The sequence below is a fragment of the Furipterus horrens genome, unplaced genomic scaffold (genome assembly GCF_987537825.1).
Source record: "Furipterus horrens unplaced genomic scaffold, mFurHor1.1.pri manual_scaffold_3, whole genome shotgun sequence".
Lineage (NCBI taxonomy): Eukaryota > Metazoa > Chordata > Mammalia > Chiroptera > Furipteridae > Furipterus > Furipterus horrens.
The window spans coordinates 153,697,800-153,719,552 of record NW_028327173.1 but is presented as its reverse complement, the minus strand read 5'-3'; the positions used below and the strand labels follow the sequence as shown (position 1 = coordinate 153,719,552).

Genomic DNA, 21,753 nt, shown 5'->3' with positions numbered 1-21,753 from the left:
GGCAAATCCCCATTATTTCCTTTGTCCAGATTACATTAAATAAATTAACTAGCCAGGTACTGAGACTTGGCCAAAATGAGAGCCAGGCAGAAATTGTGAGAGGAGATGTGTTGTGGGCAGGATGGTGCTTTAAAGGCCTTGGGTGAGAAACCTGGATAAGATTCCCAAGTACAGACCCCAAAGAACTAAAGCAGAATGGGAAGGGGGAAGAAAGGAAATTAGGACATTGATCAAATTTATCCACTTCATTCTCTGCTTAGGCCTGCTTGTTCCTGGATGATCTGAGAGAAACTCTTTGTTTCATTTGTTTTTCTTTTATTTTTAAAGATCTTTCATGGCTGTTGGCCACTGGAAGCAGAGTGTTGGCATGAGCTCTGAGGAATGAGTGGGAAGTATCAGCCAGGGCACTGGGGAAGGCCCATGCTGAGGGGACCTGGGAGACAGCCAGCAGGGCACATCCAAGGCACAAAGAAATGCCTTCTTTCTAGACACCTGGCCACTCTCTACTTTACAAACATGTTTGTTCACTGTAAGTGGAATGGAGAAGTCTTTCCTGGAGCTCTCTTACTATCAGTTGAGAAGAATTTTGCCTTACTCCTTAAATTTTGGGTTATTTTATTTTATTTTAAAGATCTGGAGACTAATCAATATACGATTTTTATTTCCAACATTAAACCTACTCTAGACATTACCACATAAACAAAGCTTGTAGTCATAAGTAAACAAATTGGCTTACCTCCTCTTACTACTCCATTTGTGCAAATGGCAGACATAGATATACCTGTGAGTGTTGTCACTACCACACTGAGGCCAATGATGATGACTCCAAGACCTGCAAAATCCCCCAAGAAAAGTGTTTGGCTCCAGGACTTCACGAAGTCCTCCATACTTCAGGAGGCAACAGTCTGACTCTTGTCACAGAAGGATCAGTCTCCCCATGAAAAACCTGGAATGTTCTAAAGAATCCCACTCCACAAAGGTCTAGGAAACACCTGAAATGTACTAAACTTTAAAATTGAAGCCATGTTCAGGAATCATTTTCCAGCAGAGGAATGCAGACTTGCCTGAAAAACAAAACATTTACCCGAGGAATTTGAACATCTGTAAACCAGGACCTGCAATGTGTGAGAGAGGTGCAGTAGAAAGGAGACCACAGCTGACCAGACTGAACCAGGACTACATTCACAGTACCTTACGTTTCCTTCGGCATCCATCTCATCAAAGGGTTGACCAGGCTTCAAGGACATTGGCCTACTTTCTTGTTCCCATAAAAAAAAAAGTATATAAAAAGTTTTGCCTACCCGTAGCAAGTGATGAGAGCATTAGATATCTTAGAAATTTTACCTCCACGAACAAACCCGTTAGTTGCTATTGCGGAAGTTGACAACCCAGTAATAGAAGTTACCATGGTGGAAAGAAGAATTATGAGAACTCCAAGACCTGTCAGCAATGAAAGATAAAAGATATTATATTTTACTTTTTTCCCTTGGATTCTCTATTGCCACAAACTATACTGCCTTTAAGTTTTTATGTCCAAGCCTTGGGCCCCAATGGAGTTCCTTTGTGCTAAGGAGAAATTGGTTTGCCTGGCATACAGATCAAGTCGGAGAACTGCTCATTAGGATGAAGGATGGTTTCCAAAAGTAAATACAATCTAAACTGCAGCCCTGGAAAGGAAAAGTTGACTTATGCTGGTGTCCTGGGAGAGAAACTACCCTGGCTGTGAAAAGAGAAAACATGACATTTGACCTTCTCGCTTGCTTGAAAGAAACCTGAATGAGAAAGTTGGGGGGTTGACAAAGGTTAAATTCTTCACCGCTCTTCTTGTTTGCCTGGGTGTGGGGGGAGGACCACTTGGATTACCTTTAAAAACACTCCAGAAAGGTCAGTGGTGAGCTATTTGAGCCTGTGTTGCCTTTACCTTACAAATGATCATGCAGGTCACAAGTTTAATTACCTCCTCTGACATATCCATTTGTGGCAATAGCAGAGGTGGATAAACCAGTGATAGCAGTCACTGTCACGGCTAAGCCGATGATAATCACACCAAGACCTCAGTTGAGAGAGGAAAAATAAAGGCAATTAATTGGTGGAACAATCCCATTAGGTTGTTTACATAAAAGCCAGGAAGTCTAGGGTAATCAGCAAAGGACTACATTTGATTAATAAACTGGCCTAAAAATCGCCACAGAGAAAGTGCTCAGCATTCAAGTTTTTTGCCCATAGCAGCACAGATCCTAGAACCTCAAGAGCTAAGATATAGACTGCGAAGTTGCACGTAACTAAGTAATTATGGCTGGTCAAAATTTAACGTGAACCCTGTTTATGACGATGAGGTTAAAGACACCTATAAACATAAGAATTGGTCTACACAATACTAAGCTGTTAATATAACTAAAGAGTAAATACTCATCTTTCCAGGTAACTATCTTTTTATGTACATTTGGTTGTGTAGGAGTGGAAAATTACACACAATACAGCCAATTGTTCATCTGGCAGATAAGTAATGTGGAGAGAATCAAAATTGAACTACTTTCACTCACTGGCTATGTGACTTCTGACAAGGTACTTATTTTCTGAGTCAAAAGCGGCAATAAAGTTGGAAAGGATGAGTGGGTAAGTGGCTAGCCTTGTGCACAGCATACAGTACACAATCAGTGGCACTGCTGTTTGACCGGATCCACAGTAGTCATAATAACCATTGTTTATTAAAAGCCAACTGTATATCCAGCTATGTGTTAGGTAACATCAGGAGTGCACGGAGCAAATAAAGTGAAACGAGAAAAAGTTTCCCTCAGGAATCTTATGGTACAGAAGCCAACGATTATGAAAGGGAGAGACGGGTAAGGCAGAATTTACAGGAAGGCAAGGGTGCATTTACCTAAGGATTATTTTGAGCTAAAGGCAATTGAGAAATAGATAACTCCCTATATTTGCCTAAAAACAGGACATAAATTGGTAAAGGCACCAGAGACAATTCCAGATCTTTATAAACTGGAATTGATAACAGAGGAACATAACAAGGTTCACTTATCTCCCATTCGTTCCCCCATATATTTGCCTTCCCACAATTTGCCACCCTAGAAATTCAGTCCTTTCTCTTTGTCTTGTCACCTCTAAAAATGTATCATTCTCTTAAAATGCTGAATAAGCCCAAGTTCTAGGCACCACTTTATTACTCATTGCTGAGTCTTCCCGTGCGTATATACACTGCACGTGTTAGTAAACTCATGATTGTTTTTCTTTTGTTAATCTGCCTTTTGTCAGCCCGCTTGACAGAGGTACGGCCAATGAGCCTAATATGGGAAGAGGAAAAACAGTTTTCTTTTGCTATAATATCCTCCTCAATGAAGGCTGACCCAGAATTCAGGGAGAAGATTTGGGGTCACAGACATGAAAAGCACCCTGGCTCCAGCCAGAATGTTTTCACCTGGGCGTGTTTTGTATGACCCCCTACATAAAATGGATGCTTCATAGTTGTTAGCAGGCTCTTTTGTTCCAAGGATGATTAGAAAGGTAATCAACTAAGAGAGGCTCTGATCTTTCTGAGCATTCCCTGGGAGAAAGGGAAATCTAGGGAGATTAAGGATAGAAATGGGAATGAGGTACTGGAGGCTGGCCCTTTGCATACTCTCAGCTATATCCTGGCTCTAGCAGAAATCTCTAGGCTATTTTACAGGTTAAAGTGCAGTAACAAGAGGCTAAGTGTGGGCACAACATGCAAACTTGGACCATACTGCTTTGGCCCTATATACTCTTTAAAAGTCTGGTGTTAAAAAAAAAAATAGTTGCACTAAATTCTGCATATCTATTGCAGGAATCCTGGGGTGAGCAGCACCTCTACAACACTATGTGACCTCAGTTCTTTGTACCCCTAAAAGTGACTTCTTATGATTTTTTGCACATCATTTTGCTCTTGACTTTGTTTTGAGTAAGTTTGATATCAAATGTTTAGCTCACCCTAGCAACTGTACAGAACCATATAGTTTGCATTTCAGGGCATTAAACCAACTCTGATTTTATTATTTCCCTACTCTTGCCTCTATTTTTTCAACAATTCTTAATTTATCCTTCAGCATTGCATACATTTCCATAAACCATATTAAATCCTGAAACAAATTTTACACACCGGAACAGCGAGAAATTAGCTTCTCTCTCACAAACGTAAAATCCCAGTGTAAAAGGCAGTTTAGAGACCATTCAGTTCATAGTTTTCTCAAAGTAGAGTCCTTTAACCACCTGCTTCAGAAAATGCCTGGGGTGCTTATTAAAAATACCCAGACCTACTGATGTCAGTTCTTTCAAAGTAAATACCTGTATTCTGCAGTTTTATAACGTAATTTTCCCGGTAATCCTTATGTACCCCACAGTATGAAAAACTATTGCACTACCCTCAGCCTATCTCAATTTGTGCCTGTCTATTCAGAGAAGGAAAACTCTGACTCCAAAAAACCTCCGCTGCCTTGCGGCATACCTCTTCAGGGGAAAGGCTAAGGGAGTAAACCCCGACAGAAAATCCGGAGCCGGAGTCCCTAAGGCGGTTTGACGTTGTAGTCAACACCGGCAACTCCTGCGGCGCACCTGAAGCCAAGCTGTATTGACTCCGTCTTTCCCTTGGACCCTTCAGCTGCGAAGAGAGGGGGGGTCTGCTGCATGGGCAACAGCAGACCCTCCATATCACCCTGCCCAGGCTCTGTAGCTTCAGCTTCACTGGAGAGGACACTCCAGCGTCATCGCAAGATGTCGATTTAACACGGGAGGAGACAGATACCGTGTCACTCCCGAGTCGGACTGCACAGCCATTCTCGGCGGTGCAGATAGACTCTTAAGAAGCTACACCATCGTCTCTCGAGACGGACGGCTGCCGACGACGGACGACGATTCAGCAAGGTTCTTTAGCACTTTCTTCAAAGAATTAATTGGGAAACAATAAATCCAGCTGCCTAATTTTTAGATGAGAAAATAAAACTCACAGAATATGAATGACTTGCTTCAGGTCATACCTGCTTTTCACATCTTTCTTCCCTACCTGACGGTTACGTTTTTGGGAAACCCCAAACTATTCCCAAAGCAAAACAAACAAACAAAAAACCTACTTGCACTGTTTCTTTTCTTCTCCAATAGAAGGGATTCCAGTGGGACCCAGGTGGTGACTTAATGAACCATTTAGCTTTAACTTTAGAGCAAAGGCCAGTGAAACTCAGTAAGAGTGGTAATAAGTTTCTATTACTCACTATAGTCTCTTGTCTGAGATTTAAAAGAAAAAAAAAAAAAAAAAAAAACCCTGCCATTCAAAGGAAAGGGTAGTGCAGAACTTAACACCCATTTAGTTAGAATTTTATGCTCTTCTAACGTAGGATTGAACTACTTAAATAAAAGGTCCTTATTAAAACAACACTGATGTCTGAAACCATAATAAACAGTTTAGCAGAAGATAGGATTCTTCCTATTTTACAGTTTTGCAGTAAACGTAAAATTGGATTGCCTGTGAAGAGTAATGCAATATCTGATTAAAGTTCAGATTATTGCATCAACATATGGATGGTAAATAAGGTGCAATAAAAAGAATTACTCTTGCCCTTGGCTATGCTCACACCTCCAAACCAAGTAATGTTTCTTGATGATCTCAATAAGTTACTTAACTGCCCTTAAAAGCCTAATTTTGCATGAAACCCTGGAGCAAAAACTTGGCAATATTAAGGTGCAGATTTTCCATGGACAGGCATATACTTATTTTGGACCCTGTGGCTGTAAGCATTCATTTGATATGCATCATAAAGCCAGCAAGCAGCCCTTTGTCAGGAACCTAGCAGTTGCCAAACATGAAACATGGAGAAACTATGGGAACCCGTTCCAGTTTTTCAATTTACAACCCAGCCCTTCCTTTTTTTGAGTTAGTATTCTGATGATTCTGCATGTGTTTTGAGGAGAGGAGGCAATAAATAGTGACCAAGTACCTTTTAAATGTGAATTGAGATACATTCTGGAATAGTATCTGAAAGCACATCCAAACCTCTATGTTCTTGATACTAATGATTTATAAGTCTTCCCCAAGAGTGAATCCATAATGTATTTTCCATACATAGAGTAGAACATCATTAATTTTTATCACAGTAAGTCAGGAACTTTGATAAAATTCAAATACATTTTTCAAAAAATGTATACTCTCCATAAAAATATTTTCCACAGGAAAAACACTTTAAATAGAATATAATATTTAAAAACATTAAATAATCAATCATAATAACTTCAACATCATCAGTTTTCCATTTAGAAAAATTAGCAAGAGATATATACATGATCTCTGTCATTTTATCTATCACTTTAAGCTTCTATCTAGCAATACTTTGTTAACCTTTGTTTTTGAACTGCTGATATCTGAAAGTAACACAATTATTTTCTTTGGAAAATGTTCAACAATTCCGCATTTTTATTAGTCAGGTCACATTTTCACTTGTTTTCCACAAGTTATTTTTACTTAGTGAAGTTTTGCCAATAATCATAAGGGGGATACTCTGGTAAATGTCAGTACGCCCCCAAATATGAATATTATTATTTAAAATGAATGTGTATCTACATACCTGTACAGCTAAAACTCTATGAAAATATAAAACTATTTCCTTGAGAATTTATCTGGTTGGCAAGCTGGAAAATTCCAGCCTCCCGGGGGTTAACGCTTCACCTTTCCTCTCTACAAACGTGGTCTAAGAGGAAAAGTAAAAGACCCAAATGCTCTTCTGTGACCTTCAACTCCTATTCAGCATTAATGGTGAACACAAATTGCTTATTGAGCTTATAATGTACATCAACAATTACATAGAGGAAAAAGTGCTTACCGATTCCAGCTTCTCCAACGATCCAGGAGAGGCGAATGAAGAGCATGACACCCCAGATATTCAGCATGCATCTTACCTGTGGATCAAAGGCACATTGAAAGGGACATGAGAAGTGAGAGTGGGCAAAACCCAGGTCTTTGCAAGTCTGGCATTCAGGCCTTGTTAACACTCAGTCTACTAGAACATTGAATGGGGAACTTCCATTTGTAAACATAGGAGCTTTCTCACCAGCACACCTTTCACCCATCCGAACTTCACACCACCGGATTTATCTTCTTCTTCTTTGTTTTCAGCTTGTTCATCTCCAGGCATCCCATCACCATTGGCAACCCTGTCCGCTGAACCTGGGGCCACTGCCACATTCTGCATTTTTACAAAAAGAAAAAACACAGTATATGGTCAATAAACATATGGTTCCTTAAAAATTTCAGAGTCCATAAAAAACATAAATCTTTAGACAAACAAAAATTCTAGACATTTTAATAAGATAATTAATTTTTGCCCCGGGAAGCTGAGTCGTTTTAGGCACCACAACCAACTGCAGGTGTGGTGAAGGAATCTGGGCAGTTCTACTAGTAAGTATATTACCTTAGAATTAATGGCCAGATTTGGATTTGTTTAGAGCACAAAAGGAAAAAAAAGAAAAGAAAAGAAGGGATGCAATAAAGAGGGGAAAGCCCATCACAAGTGAATGCGGGTCTTTGAGAAGCCTTGGTAAGAGGGCCTGAAAGTTAATCTTCCTTGTATTATAAAGTACTTGGCCTTTCTTCCACTATCCTCCCTGGGCTTCATTTCACTTATCCAAAATAATGATGATAAAACTTCTCTACTCACGTCAGAGTATCTTTAAGAAGTTTCAATGAAAGAATATAGAAGTTTTTATTTTATTTTATTTAGTTTTAAGAAAAACTTATAAAGGCATCACATGGTTACAAGAATTCTACTTCAGTGGGGAAAATTTCTTTGACATGCGATATGCCTTTGCCAGAGAACTGTTGGCTTTGCAATTAATATTGTACAGAAGGAGAGAAGTCTCATGATTAGAAAGATAGGCTGAGTAGAAATAAGAAGTAAATAATATGATAAAGGTTAAACCTTTATTTATTTTCCCTGTGGCTTAATTTTGAAAAGGGCCTTCCTCGTCAGTAAGAAGTCTATGAATTCAGTGGGGGGGTGGGGGTGGGGAGGGGGAACAGCTGTTTCTCTCAAGATCAACTCCCTAGTTTCTCTTTTAGGTATGATTTTTATTAATTTCAGATGCATCCCCTTGATTTAGCCTGATACCTATCTGACTCATTAATGGTTAGACTACGTATACCCCATTGTGCTCCCCGAGCAATCTTTCCCAGGATGAGTTCTAAGACAATTGGGAAGTCTTTAATTCAGTACTTAATTATCATTATTAAAGAACAACTTTATTTTGCTTAAATGTTTGAGTTGATTTAAGCCTAGAATGATGTGTTTTGGTATTACTAGCTAATAGGTCTTGGATGAGGACATTTTTTCCCCTTTAAAATGGAACTGGTATGAAATATGTATTCAGTACTTATTATAAGGACCTTATTTGGGGGATGTGTGAAGTTCTTGCCCTTGCCATGCTCAAGGATTCTTGCTGCTTTGGGCTTTGGTGTACCTTCAGCCTACTCACTGCAAACTGACCTTCATTTGGGCTGCTTATTCCAACTGACTTTTACTTCTTGTCTCCTTCTCCAAGCAATTTTTTTTTTACCTCTCTGTATAAATAAGGATTTCTCCCAACTTCGTTCTCCCATAGACTTTTTTCATGATACTAATGTGATACTTGGGTAGCCAATGTAATACGATGCAATAAGAGTCATTGTATGTCAACTGAATTAGAGGAAGATGGGGATGTGGGTTACTTCTCCTCACTGCCAGCCAAGGCCTCACTCATCCAGTAGGCCATCAATAAGGAGTAACTGAATCCATACGGTGGATTTGAAGGCCACCTGATCTCTATGTCTTAGGAGCTGATAGCTTAGTTTCTTATCCATTCTTGCTTTCTATTTCTTTTGTCTTCCTTCCCTATTGAATATTCCATTTCTCAATCCTTTGTTCAGGCCACATAAAAAAGGAAAAGGAAAGAAATAAATCCCAAGCCAGATTATTTTATTATCTTATAACAGCATTGGGGAAAAAAGTTGTATGACAAATTGATAGTTAAAATTTAGTTTTGAATTACCTAAGGTATATCTTAATTAAGCATCCTTAAGTCCTTACTTGCACAGATAATTGAAAACTGACATAATATATTCACATCAATGTAAGATATGAATAAACAAAGTCCATAGAAATGGAGGCTGATCTAGCAGGGTATAACCTAGTGCTCTATACCAGCCACAAATGCAAGTTATATATGTAATTAATAATTTTTCAGTAGCTACTTTTTAAAAAGTAAAAAGAAATTAGTAAAATAACATGGGTTCAAATGTGGATCCTTAGATTAAAAAAATATTTAATTTCTGTAGAATATCATATTTGTAATATTTGCAATATAAATATTCATTAACAGTTGTAGCACCCCATATGGTAGGAGGAACCTGAATCACAGACCATCTTAATAATATATTTTACTTAATAGGATCTATATAAAATATTACCATTTCAACATATAACTGAGTTAAAAATATTAATGAGCTATTTTACACTCCTTTTTTCATACTATGTCTTTGAGATCTGGTGTGTATTTTACACTGATGGCACATCTCAATTTGGACTAGTGACATTTCAAAGGCTCAACAGTCACATGTGACTTGTGGCTAGCACATTGGATGACACATGTCTACATAATACAGCCAATTACAGATGGATGAAACAGTTAAGGTTGTTCTCCAATTAAAAATTCAACTTTTCTCTGAAAAAATTCTACACATATAAGGCAGCTGAATGGGTCAAATATAAATGTGACTTTCGTTTTCCACAGCTGGAAAATCAGTGAGAGCAGGGAATTGAGAAATATATTAAAATGTTCATGAATGTTGAAGAGATTATTTGGTTAGGAAATTCGTTTATTGTCTTAATTTGAGAAAAAAGCTTAAAAAATTATCAGTATTCTAGTTGATCAAGATCCCATGGCCAGATTAAGAAGTAAAAATTGCCAATTATAGAAACAGTCATGGAGTTATAAAGTACAGCATTGTAATAACTTATATAAGTGGTCACTTTATAAGGTATATACATGTCTAATCACTATATTGTACACTGAAACTAATATAATATTGCATGTCAATATAATTAGAAAATAAGTTAATTTAAAAAATTGTTATTTAAATGTTAATATGCTTTGGGAAAAAATAAAAGATGCATGGCCAGACCATCAGCAGCTACTCATTCAGGGAGAAGGCAATTTCCTTTCCCTGGGTTAATTGGGGAACCCCTGAGACAAAGCCTTAATCACTTGCTTTATAAAGGCTGTCTTGGGAATAAAACCCATGTTTTATGATTAAACCTGAACTTGAGTGTTTGGTCCAGGAAATTGTTCTGCTCTCTGATGAACTCTGAGGGTAACTGTGACTCTTAGATCTGGATGAATGAGAATGCCCATTCCTGTAAAAAACATCTTACAAAGTAGGTTAAAGGATGAATAGGACATTCAACATCAACCCTTAAATGAACACTTCCATTTGATTGATGCCCTTCTACTCACGTTTAACAGTTTATTACTAAGACATCATAATATAAAGCAAAAATAATCATATATGGAAATTAGTAAGGCAATAATTTTCTTAACTCTTCAAAAGTAGAGTTAATGTGAAATGTCTAACCCTCCCTTAGGTAAATATGTTCAACCTGCTAGAGTTTCAAAGTTTTAGATATATTTATATCTTAGAGGGAGAAAAAAACCTCAAATGCATATATTTCTTCTATTGACTGTGAAGGTCTGATAGTAAATTTATAAGTACAGAATCCATTTCCATTGCTCACTCTCATGTGGGAGCTGAAACACCACCGCACCATATAAACTAGAAGACTTGGAATCTAGTTTTGGCTATGCAATTAATTCAGGGTGTGTCCTCCAGCAAGTTATTTAACCTTTCCTGGATACTGAAAATGAGGATAAATCCAGTGGGTTTTCTGAAAATTTTCCTTTGAAGCAGTTTAAGGCAAAAATCATTTTTCTATGTTTGCCATCATCCTGTTCTGACATGGCAAAGTAAAACTTGGTTCCACTTCATAATAAATGCCTCTTTTTCCCAAACAGCAGTTAAAAAGTCACCTTATCATCAAAGTCCTGAAAAAAGCTGCAGGTGGAGCGTTTGAAGGGACTTGGGGGTTGTGAGCTATAAGCAGTGGCAAGCAGACTCCTGGCTGCTGCATGTTCTTGGGACCGAAGTCTGAAAGACTAATAAAAGTTTTATGATTGCTGCCTGAAACCAGTTTTTTTCCTTTATACTTTGAATTAATTTGTTTGTTCACATTCCATTATCATAAATGATGAGCCACAACCTTTCATAAGTGCATTTTAAAAAGCATAGCTTTAGGGAATTGTTTTTTATTTACTAAGAGTTTTTACCTCTGCATTAAGTATTCAGAGAAGGTAAAATAAGGTGTCTAAGAGAGAAAAAAAAAAGAAAGAAAAAAGACCATTTTATAAAAATCTTTGCCCCACTAATACTGATAAACCAGTAAAGCTTCAATCACATACAGATTAAGGGGTAAATGAAAAAATTAACATTTATTTTTTAAGTTCTAATTAGATACATGTCCTTAAGTTTTTAGCCTTTAATTTAGGTATAGCAGAAATTTAAGACCATTACTGAGAGGTAGTTCCATAAACATTTAGGCCTACATGATACCTTCCTCATTTTTTAACCTTTCTTTTATTATTGAAATATTTAAACCCATGCAACGGTATGAAGAATAATCTATCTCATGTTCCGATTACTCAGCTTCCACAATTACCAACATGTGGCCAATATGATTCCACCTAAGCCTCTCAGACTACTGCTGCTGGATTGCTTTAAAACTAATTCCAGGAAGGACTAGATAATTCCTAAGGTTCATTTCAGAATTTAAAAAACATTTGATTCTAGTCATATTTTATATCTTAATGCTCAATATTATTATGTTTGTATATCTCTAGCCCTTTGTGATAAAGGGGAGTATTTTAAATTATGAAAATAAACAAAACAAAACAAAACCGAAACGAACTCATAGATACAGAGAACAAACTGACAGTTGTGGAGGATGACTGAGAAAGGTGAAGGGATCAAGAAGTACAAACCATAAAATTAATTCTGGGTACATAATATCATAATACATATAGTCAATAATATTGTAATCACTGTTTGGTGACATCCTGGTGATCAACTTTTAAGATATATAAATGTCTAATCAATATGTTGTACACTTGAAACTAAAGTAATATAGTCAACAATGAATGAAAATAAAATTTAAAAAAGGAAATAACAGGGCTTTTTCTTGTTTTAAAATTTATTATAAACAATGCTTCTAAATCACGGTATAATTTATAATCACAGTATTTTTACTACTTCTGAAAACACATGGCTCACATGCAAATTGACTTAGGTTTTTGACAACTTGGGTCAAAAGGTAGGCTATATGTGATAAACCATGATAACCCAGAATAAGAAAATGAAATTAAATGATTTTTAACATTTTCCAAGTATACTTGAAGGGAACTCCCACTCTACTCAGCATCACTAAACTATTTATAATGGGAAATTAATCTTTTTTTTTTTTTTGCAGAGTATTTTAATAGTGAGAGCTTCCAGATGTGGCCTTAGGCACTCAAAACTCTAACAGGTATTAGAATAAGGCCTTAGTTGCAGAGTTTCACTCCTACAAATATTTTAGGGGTAGCTTCTGGTCATCACTGGCCTTCAAAGAATTTATTGTCTCAGTTTTAATGTCTACTTATTTGCCTTGGTGATATTTCTAATATCCCCAATTTGAATGCTAGAGATCCAATTTTGAACTTTGAAGCACTTCATAAAAAATTACTGTTTAGAGAATGCATTTTTACATTTTGTTTGTCCTTTCACAGAAGATAAGCATTTCTACATTGACTTATGTGGTTAATGCTTGTTAACTTAACTACATATCATTTATTTCTACCCATAGCAATGCCATTTGACTTATAAAATAAAATTTTAGAGAATAGTGGTCAAATCTCTTTAACTCACTTTATACAGCAGCTCTTGTAAATAAATGGCTAATAAATGCTTTTGATGATGACAATGAAAATTGAGACCTACAATTAATTCTGTAGGGAAAGCAACATAATCTCCTGACATAGTCCCAAAACAAGGAAGAAATTGGGATCTCCTGCTGAACCTGTCATGATTGAGGTGCGATTCTTCTTTGTGCCTGAGCTCCGTGAATTTCTATCGCCACAGAATGAGTCGAAGCAAAGAACTATGGGAGAGTAGGCTGAGGATGAATTAAGGTTTAAAGAGCATGGACTCTGGAGTCGTGTTAAATGTGGGTTCAACTTATTAGCCATGTGACTTTTGCTTCTTGACCTTGGAAGTTTTAGTTTTCTAAATCATTGTTTTCTAAGGTCCACAGGATTTTATAAAACTTTCACCATCTATAAAATAAAAATAAAAAAATAGTACCTAACTTGAAAAGTTGTTATAAGGATTGAATGAGATTTTGTTAAGTGTGAGCATCATGCCTGATACATAAAAAGTTTATTATATATATCAGAGTTACATTTAATGCTTTTATTTATAAATTTCTTTTAGTTATTAATAATCTAATGACCCAAATGTGAAGTCATTCTGCTGTTGGTGTTTTGAATCAGTTTCTAAACAGTTGGCTTCCTTAAGAAAGATATTTCCATTTTAATTTTGTAATATTTCATACATTTCATACATAATTTATTTGAAAGACATGAGAACATTGACTTTGACAGAAAGGCTATATATTATCCTGATTCCCTTGTAATTATATTTTCTTCTGAAATGCTACCAACAATGGTGGTTAGGAAGGCTGAAAAGGAGTTCCACGGAAAGGCGGCTATAAGAATTAGGCTGGATTCTAAAAATGGGATTAGTCTTACATAGTAAAAATACTACATTAATCTTTGCCAGATATATAATAATCACTACACACATGTTTTGATATAGAAAGATCTCCAAAGTGTATATTTTTTAGTGAAAACAGCAGAGTATAGGACAATGTGTGATTTATATATATATTTGGGTAGGCACAGAAAGTTTCAGGAGGGATTTATAAGGAACCCTCAGTAATGAGTCCCTTGAAGAGAATAGCTAAGTATTTACATTATATAAGAGATATTTTATTATATATATTTTAGCACTTGTTAAATATTGGATCGGTGTATATTTTACTTTTTAAATAAACTTTTAAAATAAAAATTAGCTAGTATAAAAAATATCATCATCATTACCAAAAAACATTATTAAGTTTTATTGAGTTTCTATCCATTGGAGGCAATGTGCTAGACTTTATATTCATGTAAACATTAGTATTCACAAGCATCTTGCAAGATCAGCTGAAGTTATGTAGCTTGTATAACTGTAGAACAAGTAAGCATGAAGTACTTTTTTTCTGCTTTTAATTAGAATGTTCAGAAATACTTAGTTCATCATCACCAGTATAGGCATTTGACTTTTTACTACATAGAAAATGAAAAGAATTTCTTCAACTATGATTGCAAATCATTAGGATTACAAATTCTGTCAATATCTATCACTGCTAGAGTTTCACTTAAGAGAATGTCTTTCAAACTTATTTTCTATTTTATCTATTAGGACAAATTTGTCATGTAATTAATTTTTGATTTGGAAATTATAACCACAGTTTGCACAAAATCCAATTGGTTCCTTACTAAATATGTTCTGCCATTAGTATAAATGTACTGTTCTTATGTGAATTTTTAAAGCAATATAATTACGGACACACAAAAGATCACCAAACTTGTGATGTGTCAATTACTTTCTACTTTTAAATTAATTAAACATTATCATTTACAATTGTTTTTGCATACAAAACCTGTTGCCTATCTTAATATTGTCATCCCAGATAAAGTCTAAGTCTTATGTTTGCTCTGGTTGTGATTTGAGAACTACCATAAAAATGTCAAGGCCTACAAGGAAGTGGCAGTGTAGTTACATTACATTGCAGGACTTCATCTTTTATTTGGGGGTGTGGGCAGAGAAAAACAGGGTCAATAGTTGTAGCAACTTCACTGTCAAGGAGGAAAGAGTTGAACTGAAGAAGATACTACTGTTAATATCTGTAATCAAAGGATATCATAGGTAGAACATGTAGAGAAAGACTTATCCCTACGATGTCAGTGACTCTACGATGGTCCTGACTATCGGAATGTGCCCTTTGGAGGTTCTGTGGTTGAATTTGAATTCTATTCCCAAATTGGTTATGTGGATACCTCTGTATGATTTAATCAAAATAAAGCACCCTAGATAATAAGGGTCAGGTTTATAAAAAGAGCAACTTTTTACTATACTAATTCAGAATGACTTTTCAGGGCATGGGGCCTAAGCCTGATTTTTAATTTATTTATTTTGACATCCCCTTGTATATGAGGAAAATAATGCTAAAATTCAAAGTTAAGTCCTCAGTTTCATTTTATATTTTAAAAAGAATCTGAATCCCAGCTATCACATTTATCAAGAGTTGCTATTGCATTGCTACTGAATCAGATGTGTTTTTAACAAGGTTCCCTCAGAGTTTTTCTCCCCATATATATTTACATGTTACAGCTTTAGAAATTTTAAATAAACTACTCCTCTCTCTCCAGAATATCAGTGCTAGGAACAATGTGAGTTTACTCCATCTCTTTATAAATAGGGTTAAATTTTTATTTTCTTTTGTTGTAAGTTGGGGAAGGGTATGAATAGAAATATTTAAATTTTGGTCACAATTTTGTGAAGGATGCGGTTTTTAAAACGTGTACTGATGTCAGGTATGGTTGAATAGAATTTCATGTCTTTTAAAAGAGGACTTAGGTTCACATTACTTCTTCAGAATAAACTGAAATCTCTTTATAATGCCCTAAATTTTTCTTTCTGCCCCTCCCACATCTTGGAAACTCCTTGTACCCTCTCCTCTCAGCTTTCTCCCCGCCACCCCGTTCCTCTTTCTTTTTTTCTTTTCTCCTTTCCTAATCCTTCAAATAGAAAAGGAAAGTGATACCTCAGTCTGATTTCAGAAGCTTCAAATTACCCCCCTTCTCAAAAATCTTCATGGGGGCTATCATTTGGTAACCTCTTTTGATTATAATATCAAACATCCCAGATAAACTCTAAAACTTATGTCTATAAAGAAACCAGCCTTGCAGCAGCGTGTTGCTGATATAGCACAGAGAACAGTCAGGTCTGGTGGGGAGGAGGGGCATTACAAAGTTCACGGCACTGGCTCATCCTGTCACTCAGTCTCTGGTGGTAGAACCCAGAGTCAGGGACCTTAGACAAGGAGAACAAGTTTGGGGTATGGGTTTCCTTGTGAAAAGAAGGATGAGCAGGAGCTAAAAGGAGATTTTTACCTTTATTCGCATCTTTCATGAGATCAGTATCCCTAGAATCCCCAGAGGATAATCATTTAATTTAAAAGTTATTGAATACGTAAGTGAATTTGAAAGAGATTGTTCCAATCAACTTTTTTCTTATCTCAAAACTTGAGCAAGAGTAAACTATATTTGGATATGTGACAGCTAATTATTCTTCTTAGCAAGTAATTACATCCATAAAGAATGATATTCATTCCCAAACTTGTTCCAGAACAACAGGAAGATGAAGTGCATCAAGGTATTTTAGAGCAAGTTATGGAAGAAGAAATCTATGAAGCTTATAAACGATTTGCTATCAGACTGGAAAAAGTGCTGCCTCATGTTTTTGGCAGATTTGGGAACCTTGACTATATTCCTTAAATAATAATAAGTTTAGCCACATCTGCTGCTTCTGTACTTAAATTTAATTTAGTTACTTTTATATGTTTAAGTGCACTTGAGAGCCTCAGGCAAAGCTTTGAAGAGGGAGGGATAAAATGCTGAATCTTATAAATCTCTGCTGCTTCTTTAAAGAATGTTAAAAATCCCCATGTGCACTAAAGGCTGGCACCACAGTATTAACTACAGCAAGCATCTGGGACTTTTTTCTTTTTTTTTAAGCTGTTGTAGAAGCATTGATCTGAAGGTGAAATCAGCTTAGTATTCAGTTTGACATGTTTAACCAAGTGTGAATGGAGTAGACCACAATTGTAAACAAGCTACGATGTATTGTCTAGCTTTCAGAGTCAATTCTCTAGTTCTCTGCCTTCAGACAGTCAACATTTGCGAAACTGTTTTGCGTATTTTCTGTTTATTGGAAACTAGGGACAGTCACGTAAGTAAGATGGACGGTTTGGAATAGACCTCTCCATTGGACGCTTTCATATTCCTAGTGTTATTCAAGAACAGGAAATCACCTGAAGGAGGATGGGAGGCTACCTGCTTGTGCCCTTAATCTTACTTACCTTGGCAAGTTGCTCGTGAAGCTCAAGCAGACTGGGTCGGTTGACCTTGGGCCCACTGACACTGCCTGTGTTGCGATAGTACTCGATCTTGGGAACAGCATCCACCGTGTTGTGGCCGAAGGTTTGTAGGTAGTATGTGTTTGTGTGAGAATCATAAGCATGAAAACTGGCATCTGTTTTAGCGGTGTCTCCATTTTGGAGGAAATTGTCATAGCACTCCTGTTTCCCAGGCCTAAAGCTGATTCTGAATCTGTTCTGGGCTTCATCCCCAAAAGAGGTTTCCTCATAATGTGGAGGGTCGGTGTTATCCGCCGCAGCACTGCCCTCGTGGCCCTCGTTTATAACATTAACCTGAAAGCGATTGGTATTACTGGGTACTGAGTCCAGAAACACGTTGGAAGAATTGTTCAGTGACATCTTCCAACTAGATTGGGTTTTGGACTCAGCTATTTACTTTATGGTAGTTGTTTTTTATTTTTATTTTTATCTATATATTTCCTCCTCAAAATAAACACTAATGTGTTTACATTAGGGAGCTCCTGGCTTTTGTTCTAGAAGAACTCAATGAATAGATTCTTGATGTATTGTCTCCTATACAGTCTTCACATTGTTCTTCAAAGCTGTTATTGAAAAAGAAAATTAAAGTTGTTTGAAGATATTTAAATGGGAATGGGGGTGTGAGGAAACAGTGTTTTTTCACAAGACATTCAATTTAAAAATTCATTTAATTAAAAATTACCTGTCCAGAACCCCTTATCACCTGAGCAATTAAATCTCATAATTAATAACTGGAGACCTGTTTCAGCAAATGGAATTTCCAATGGAGTCATTAAAATGTTACCTGTGTTTGTAGTATTTGCTTAGACCCTGTGCAGTTAGATTCAATATGATTTTAGAAAAGCTATAACTACAGATTTAGTACAGTAAGACCTGATGTGAATATTCTTAGCCTGAAACACAGTTCACCGACAGCACTAAATGTTGAAACTGTGAAGCGTTTTATGATTGATATATATACATTAAATGATAAGTAAATGTTAAAATATTTAACCTTTTAAAAATATTCTTGTTAGTTTATAAAAATGCTTGTCAAGACAATGTTTCTTTAAATTACCAGATCTTTCAGTAGCCTTCAAAATATTTGATTTGCTCATAAATGTGTCTGTTTTACAAATGCTATTATAAAATCTTTATAACAATGTATGAGTATTCGGGGCAAGGATATAAATCACAGTCCTCAATAAAGTCATATGCCACATTTAGGTTAAATAGTCATGCTCCACTAGATTCTCTTTAATGAAATTTTCTCAATCTTTACTGAGAAATTTATATTTGACTTTCAGATAAACAGGCTATATAATCATTTTCAAAATCCATGGCATAACCCCATCTTAAAGCACTCTTTTATTAAAATAATATCTATATCTACCTTAAAATTTCTCTTTCCAAAGAAAGTTCTAGATAGATAAATACATTTTAAAAAGTTGCCTTGCTTCCTACTAAAACTATTTATTTGAATTTAAAAATTTCAACTTCAACTCTCAAATAAACTTTCCTTGGGGAAATTCCAAGTGAATCTATTATCTCTTTAGTTTTTATGGAATATCCCACTCCTCTTTATAGTCCTTGATATCCTTGCCCTTACTTCACTCTTCAGACTCTCCTTCACGACATAATATTAAGTGTAATTTTTACCCTGCCCAGAAATGTTTAACTTACCATACAGAGCCTTCTTCTCAAAAAGCGTAACCTGCTTCAGCATCACCCAGGCATATATGGGGCACTTAGCCTTCAGCTCAGAACCTTAGGCTTCTCCTTATTGGTTAAAATCTTCCTTGAAAGAGATGACTGAGCAATGATTGGCCTGGAATAATACGGTCTGTCCTGCCCAGTCATTAGCCCTGAGGAAACTTAGGTACTACATAAACTGGTTAACTAGTAGTAAACCATTAAACCTTTTAGACAGAAATTAAAATAAATTTTCTTTAATTCATAAGGGGAGTTGTATTATTCAACAGCAATTGCCAATAATATGTGAGCAGTGCCTTAGTTGTTTGGAGCTAAATAAATTGAATCCTGCCTTCTTATTTCCCATAATTCTTAGTAACCCCCTATTGTTCAGCGTGTGCAGAAAATACAATGCTCCAGAGATAATTTCTATACTTTGGAACTACAAAATACTATCTAAGATCATTTTATCTTGCTCATAGTACATATTGCTTTGACTCTTCTCTGCGTGAGAAGTGAGCAGATTGAGAGTATAATCAACGAATTATTGAAATTATTTTTACCTAATGGGAAAATGGTTTCAAGAAGAAATCAAACTGTGGATAAGTTTCTCAATGGCAGTGTTAAATGACCTTTTTGCATCCCTTTGAGAAACATTTTTATCAAACCCAGTTTTTGAGTTTTGTAGAGGGAAAGGTTTGGCTCACATTTGTGATGTGGTGATTACTAAGACAGCACAAAAAATTCCTCTGTGCAGATTCTGTCACGGTTTCCAATTGTGATGACTGAATAAATCCTCCTTGTGTTTTATACAAAATTATCCAAGTGAATTTCATACCTGAGTAGCACAGTTGTGGTGTGATACAGTGGTTAAGAGCAAGTCTCTGGAGTCAGAGTGCTCCATTCCCATCCTGATCCTGCCACTTCCTATCTGTGTGATCTTTGGCAAGTTCCTCAATCTTTCTGTGCCTTAATTTTCTCATCTGTAAAATGCAGTTGTGGATAATTTTAGAGTCATTGTAAGTATTAAGTGAGCCAATTTGTGCTTATACTTAGCACTTGCTTTTACTGTTTTAGCAATCCTTACTATTGGTGACTTTTGCTTAGTCGCATCCAAGATTCTGGAGTGAATCATCAGAGACAGGGATAGGTATTATTCCTATTAAAATAGGGGGAAATGTAGGTTGGCGCACAGATAACCAGATTTTATAAATAGGGATAGAGGTACCTAAGTAAAATCCCTCAGGTGCTCTTAGGTAAGTGCCATGCTAATCAGGCCATTATCGTAAAGCTGTATCACACTGAGGTCTGTCCAGAAGATAGCTAGCCATGTAATATGAAAAACAGAGACATTTATTGAAGAAGATACAAAATACAAGAAACATTGTACATAGGACAATGATGTCTCAGTCCCCTTCAGAGTAGGGACCTTGGGACCTCACACAGTTCTCTCAGTCACCATCAGCAGCCCGGTTGTATTTTCCTGAATTTCATCGACAGTCTGAAATTTCTTTCCTTTCAAAGGTGATTTTACTTTTTGGAAAAGCCAGAGGTCAGAGATGCTGAGTGACCTGGGTGATTTGACATTTTTTGTAAAAACTGCATGAGACATGATGTATGAGTGGGCATGTTGTCGTGATGAAGCTGCCAATCACCAGCTGCCCATAGCTGCGGCCTTCTGAAATCATCTGAATAGTTTCCATGGAGGAATGTTTAAACTTCATGCAAAATCTGATGCAGATTTGTTGCTCTACTTGCTCAGTTATTTTGAATGCGATGGCCACACAGTACACATGCTCACTCAACAGTGTCTACCACCCCTACTGACTGGGACAGTGAAGTCGTCATTGTTCACACATGCACATTCCAGTGCACTCTCCTTGGCTTCCAGGTTACATGATGTTGTGCAAACCATTCTCATTAACAATGGCTGGACTATTATATATACAGTATATATATATATATATATATATATATATATATATATATATATATATATATAGTATATGGAGAGAGAGAGAGACAGAGAGACAGAAAGAGAGATTTACAAGTATGTACCTATAACTCCTTCTGCTCCTAAAGGTCACTGGGACAAGACATTTATCTGTTCTACAAAGGATTCTGACTTCCCATATAGAAGGTAGTCAGGAATAGGAATTAGTCACATTTCAGATTTGGCTAGGTGGGACTGGTTATTTAAATCATCTGAGATGAGGCTGAGACCCAAAACAAGTCCTATTCACTGGCCTTGGATAGGAGCTGTGGACTTACTTGCAGTTACTTTTGCCACATCTAGTCTCCCTTCTTTTAACTGTTCCCCCAACACATGCCCTCCTTCAGGGAGCCTACCTATTTCTCTCTTTTTATTTTTGGGGAAGAGGGGGCTAGAACGGACATTTATTATATACCATGTCCTAGATATGGTGCTGGGCAGGTTTGTTGTTGCTGTGTTTTTGCTTTTCCATTTTCATTTATCGCCTGAGCCATTTTTAAGTGTACAGTTCAGTGATATTAAATACATTCATACTGTTGTGCACCCATCACCACCAACCATCCCCATAACTCTTTATATCATATTAAAAAAACCTATTAAACAGTAACTCCTTATTCTTTCCTTTCCCCATTTTCCAGTCTGTTTTTATGAGTTTTACTACTTTACATACCTCACATAAGTGGAATCATACCATATTTTTCTTTTTGTAAGTGG

General features: G+C 36.3%; 1 protein-coding gene across 1 annotated transcript in view; it reads right to left on the bottom strand.

Annotated features, from left to right (window-relative positions):
- SLC12A1 (solute carrier family 12 member 1) overlaps positions 1-19,089 on the bottom strand; it is an 85,995-nt gene extending 66,906 nt beyond the window's left edge. The window contains exons 1-6 of the mRNA XM_090270569.1: positions 19,038-19,089; positions 17,319-17,938; positions 7,065-7,199; positions 6,837-6,912; positions 1,345-1,440; positions 737-832 (exon numbers count right to left, since the gene is read on the bottom strand). Coding sequence (XP_090126695.1) covers positions 737-832; positions 1,345-1,440; positions 6,837-6,912; positions 7,065-7,199; positions 17,319-17,735 — 820 coding nt within the window. The 5' untranslated portion in view covers positions 17,736-17,938; positions 19,038-19,089. The remainder of the gene's footprint in view (positions 1-736; positions 833-1,344; positions 1,441-6,836; positions 6,913-7,064; positions 7,200-17,318; positions 17,939-19,037) is intronic.
- Positions 19,090-21,753: the final 2,664 nt, after the last annotated feature.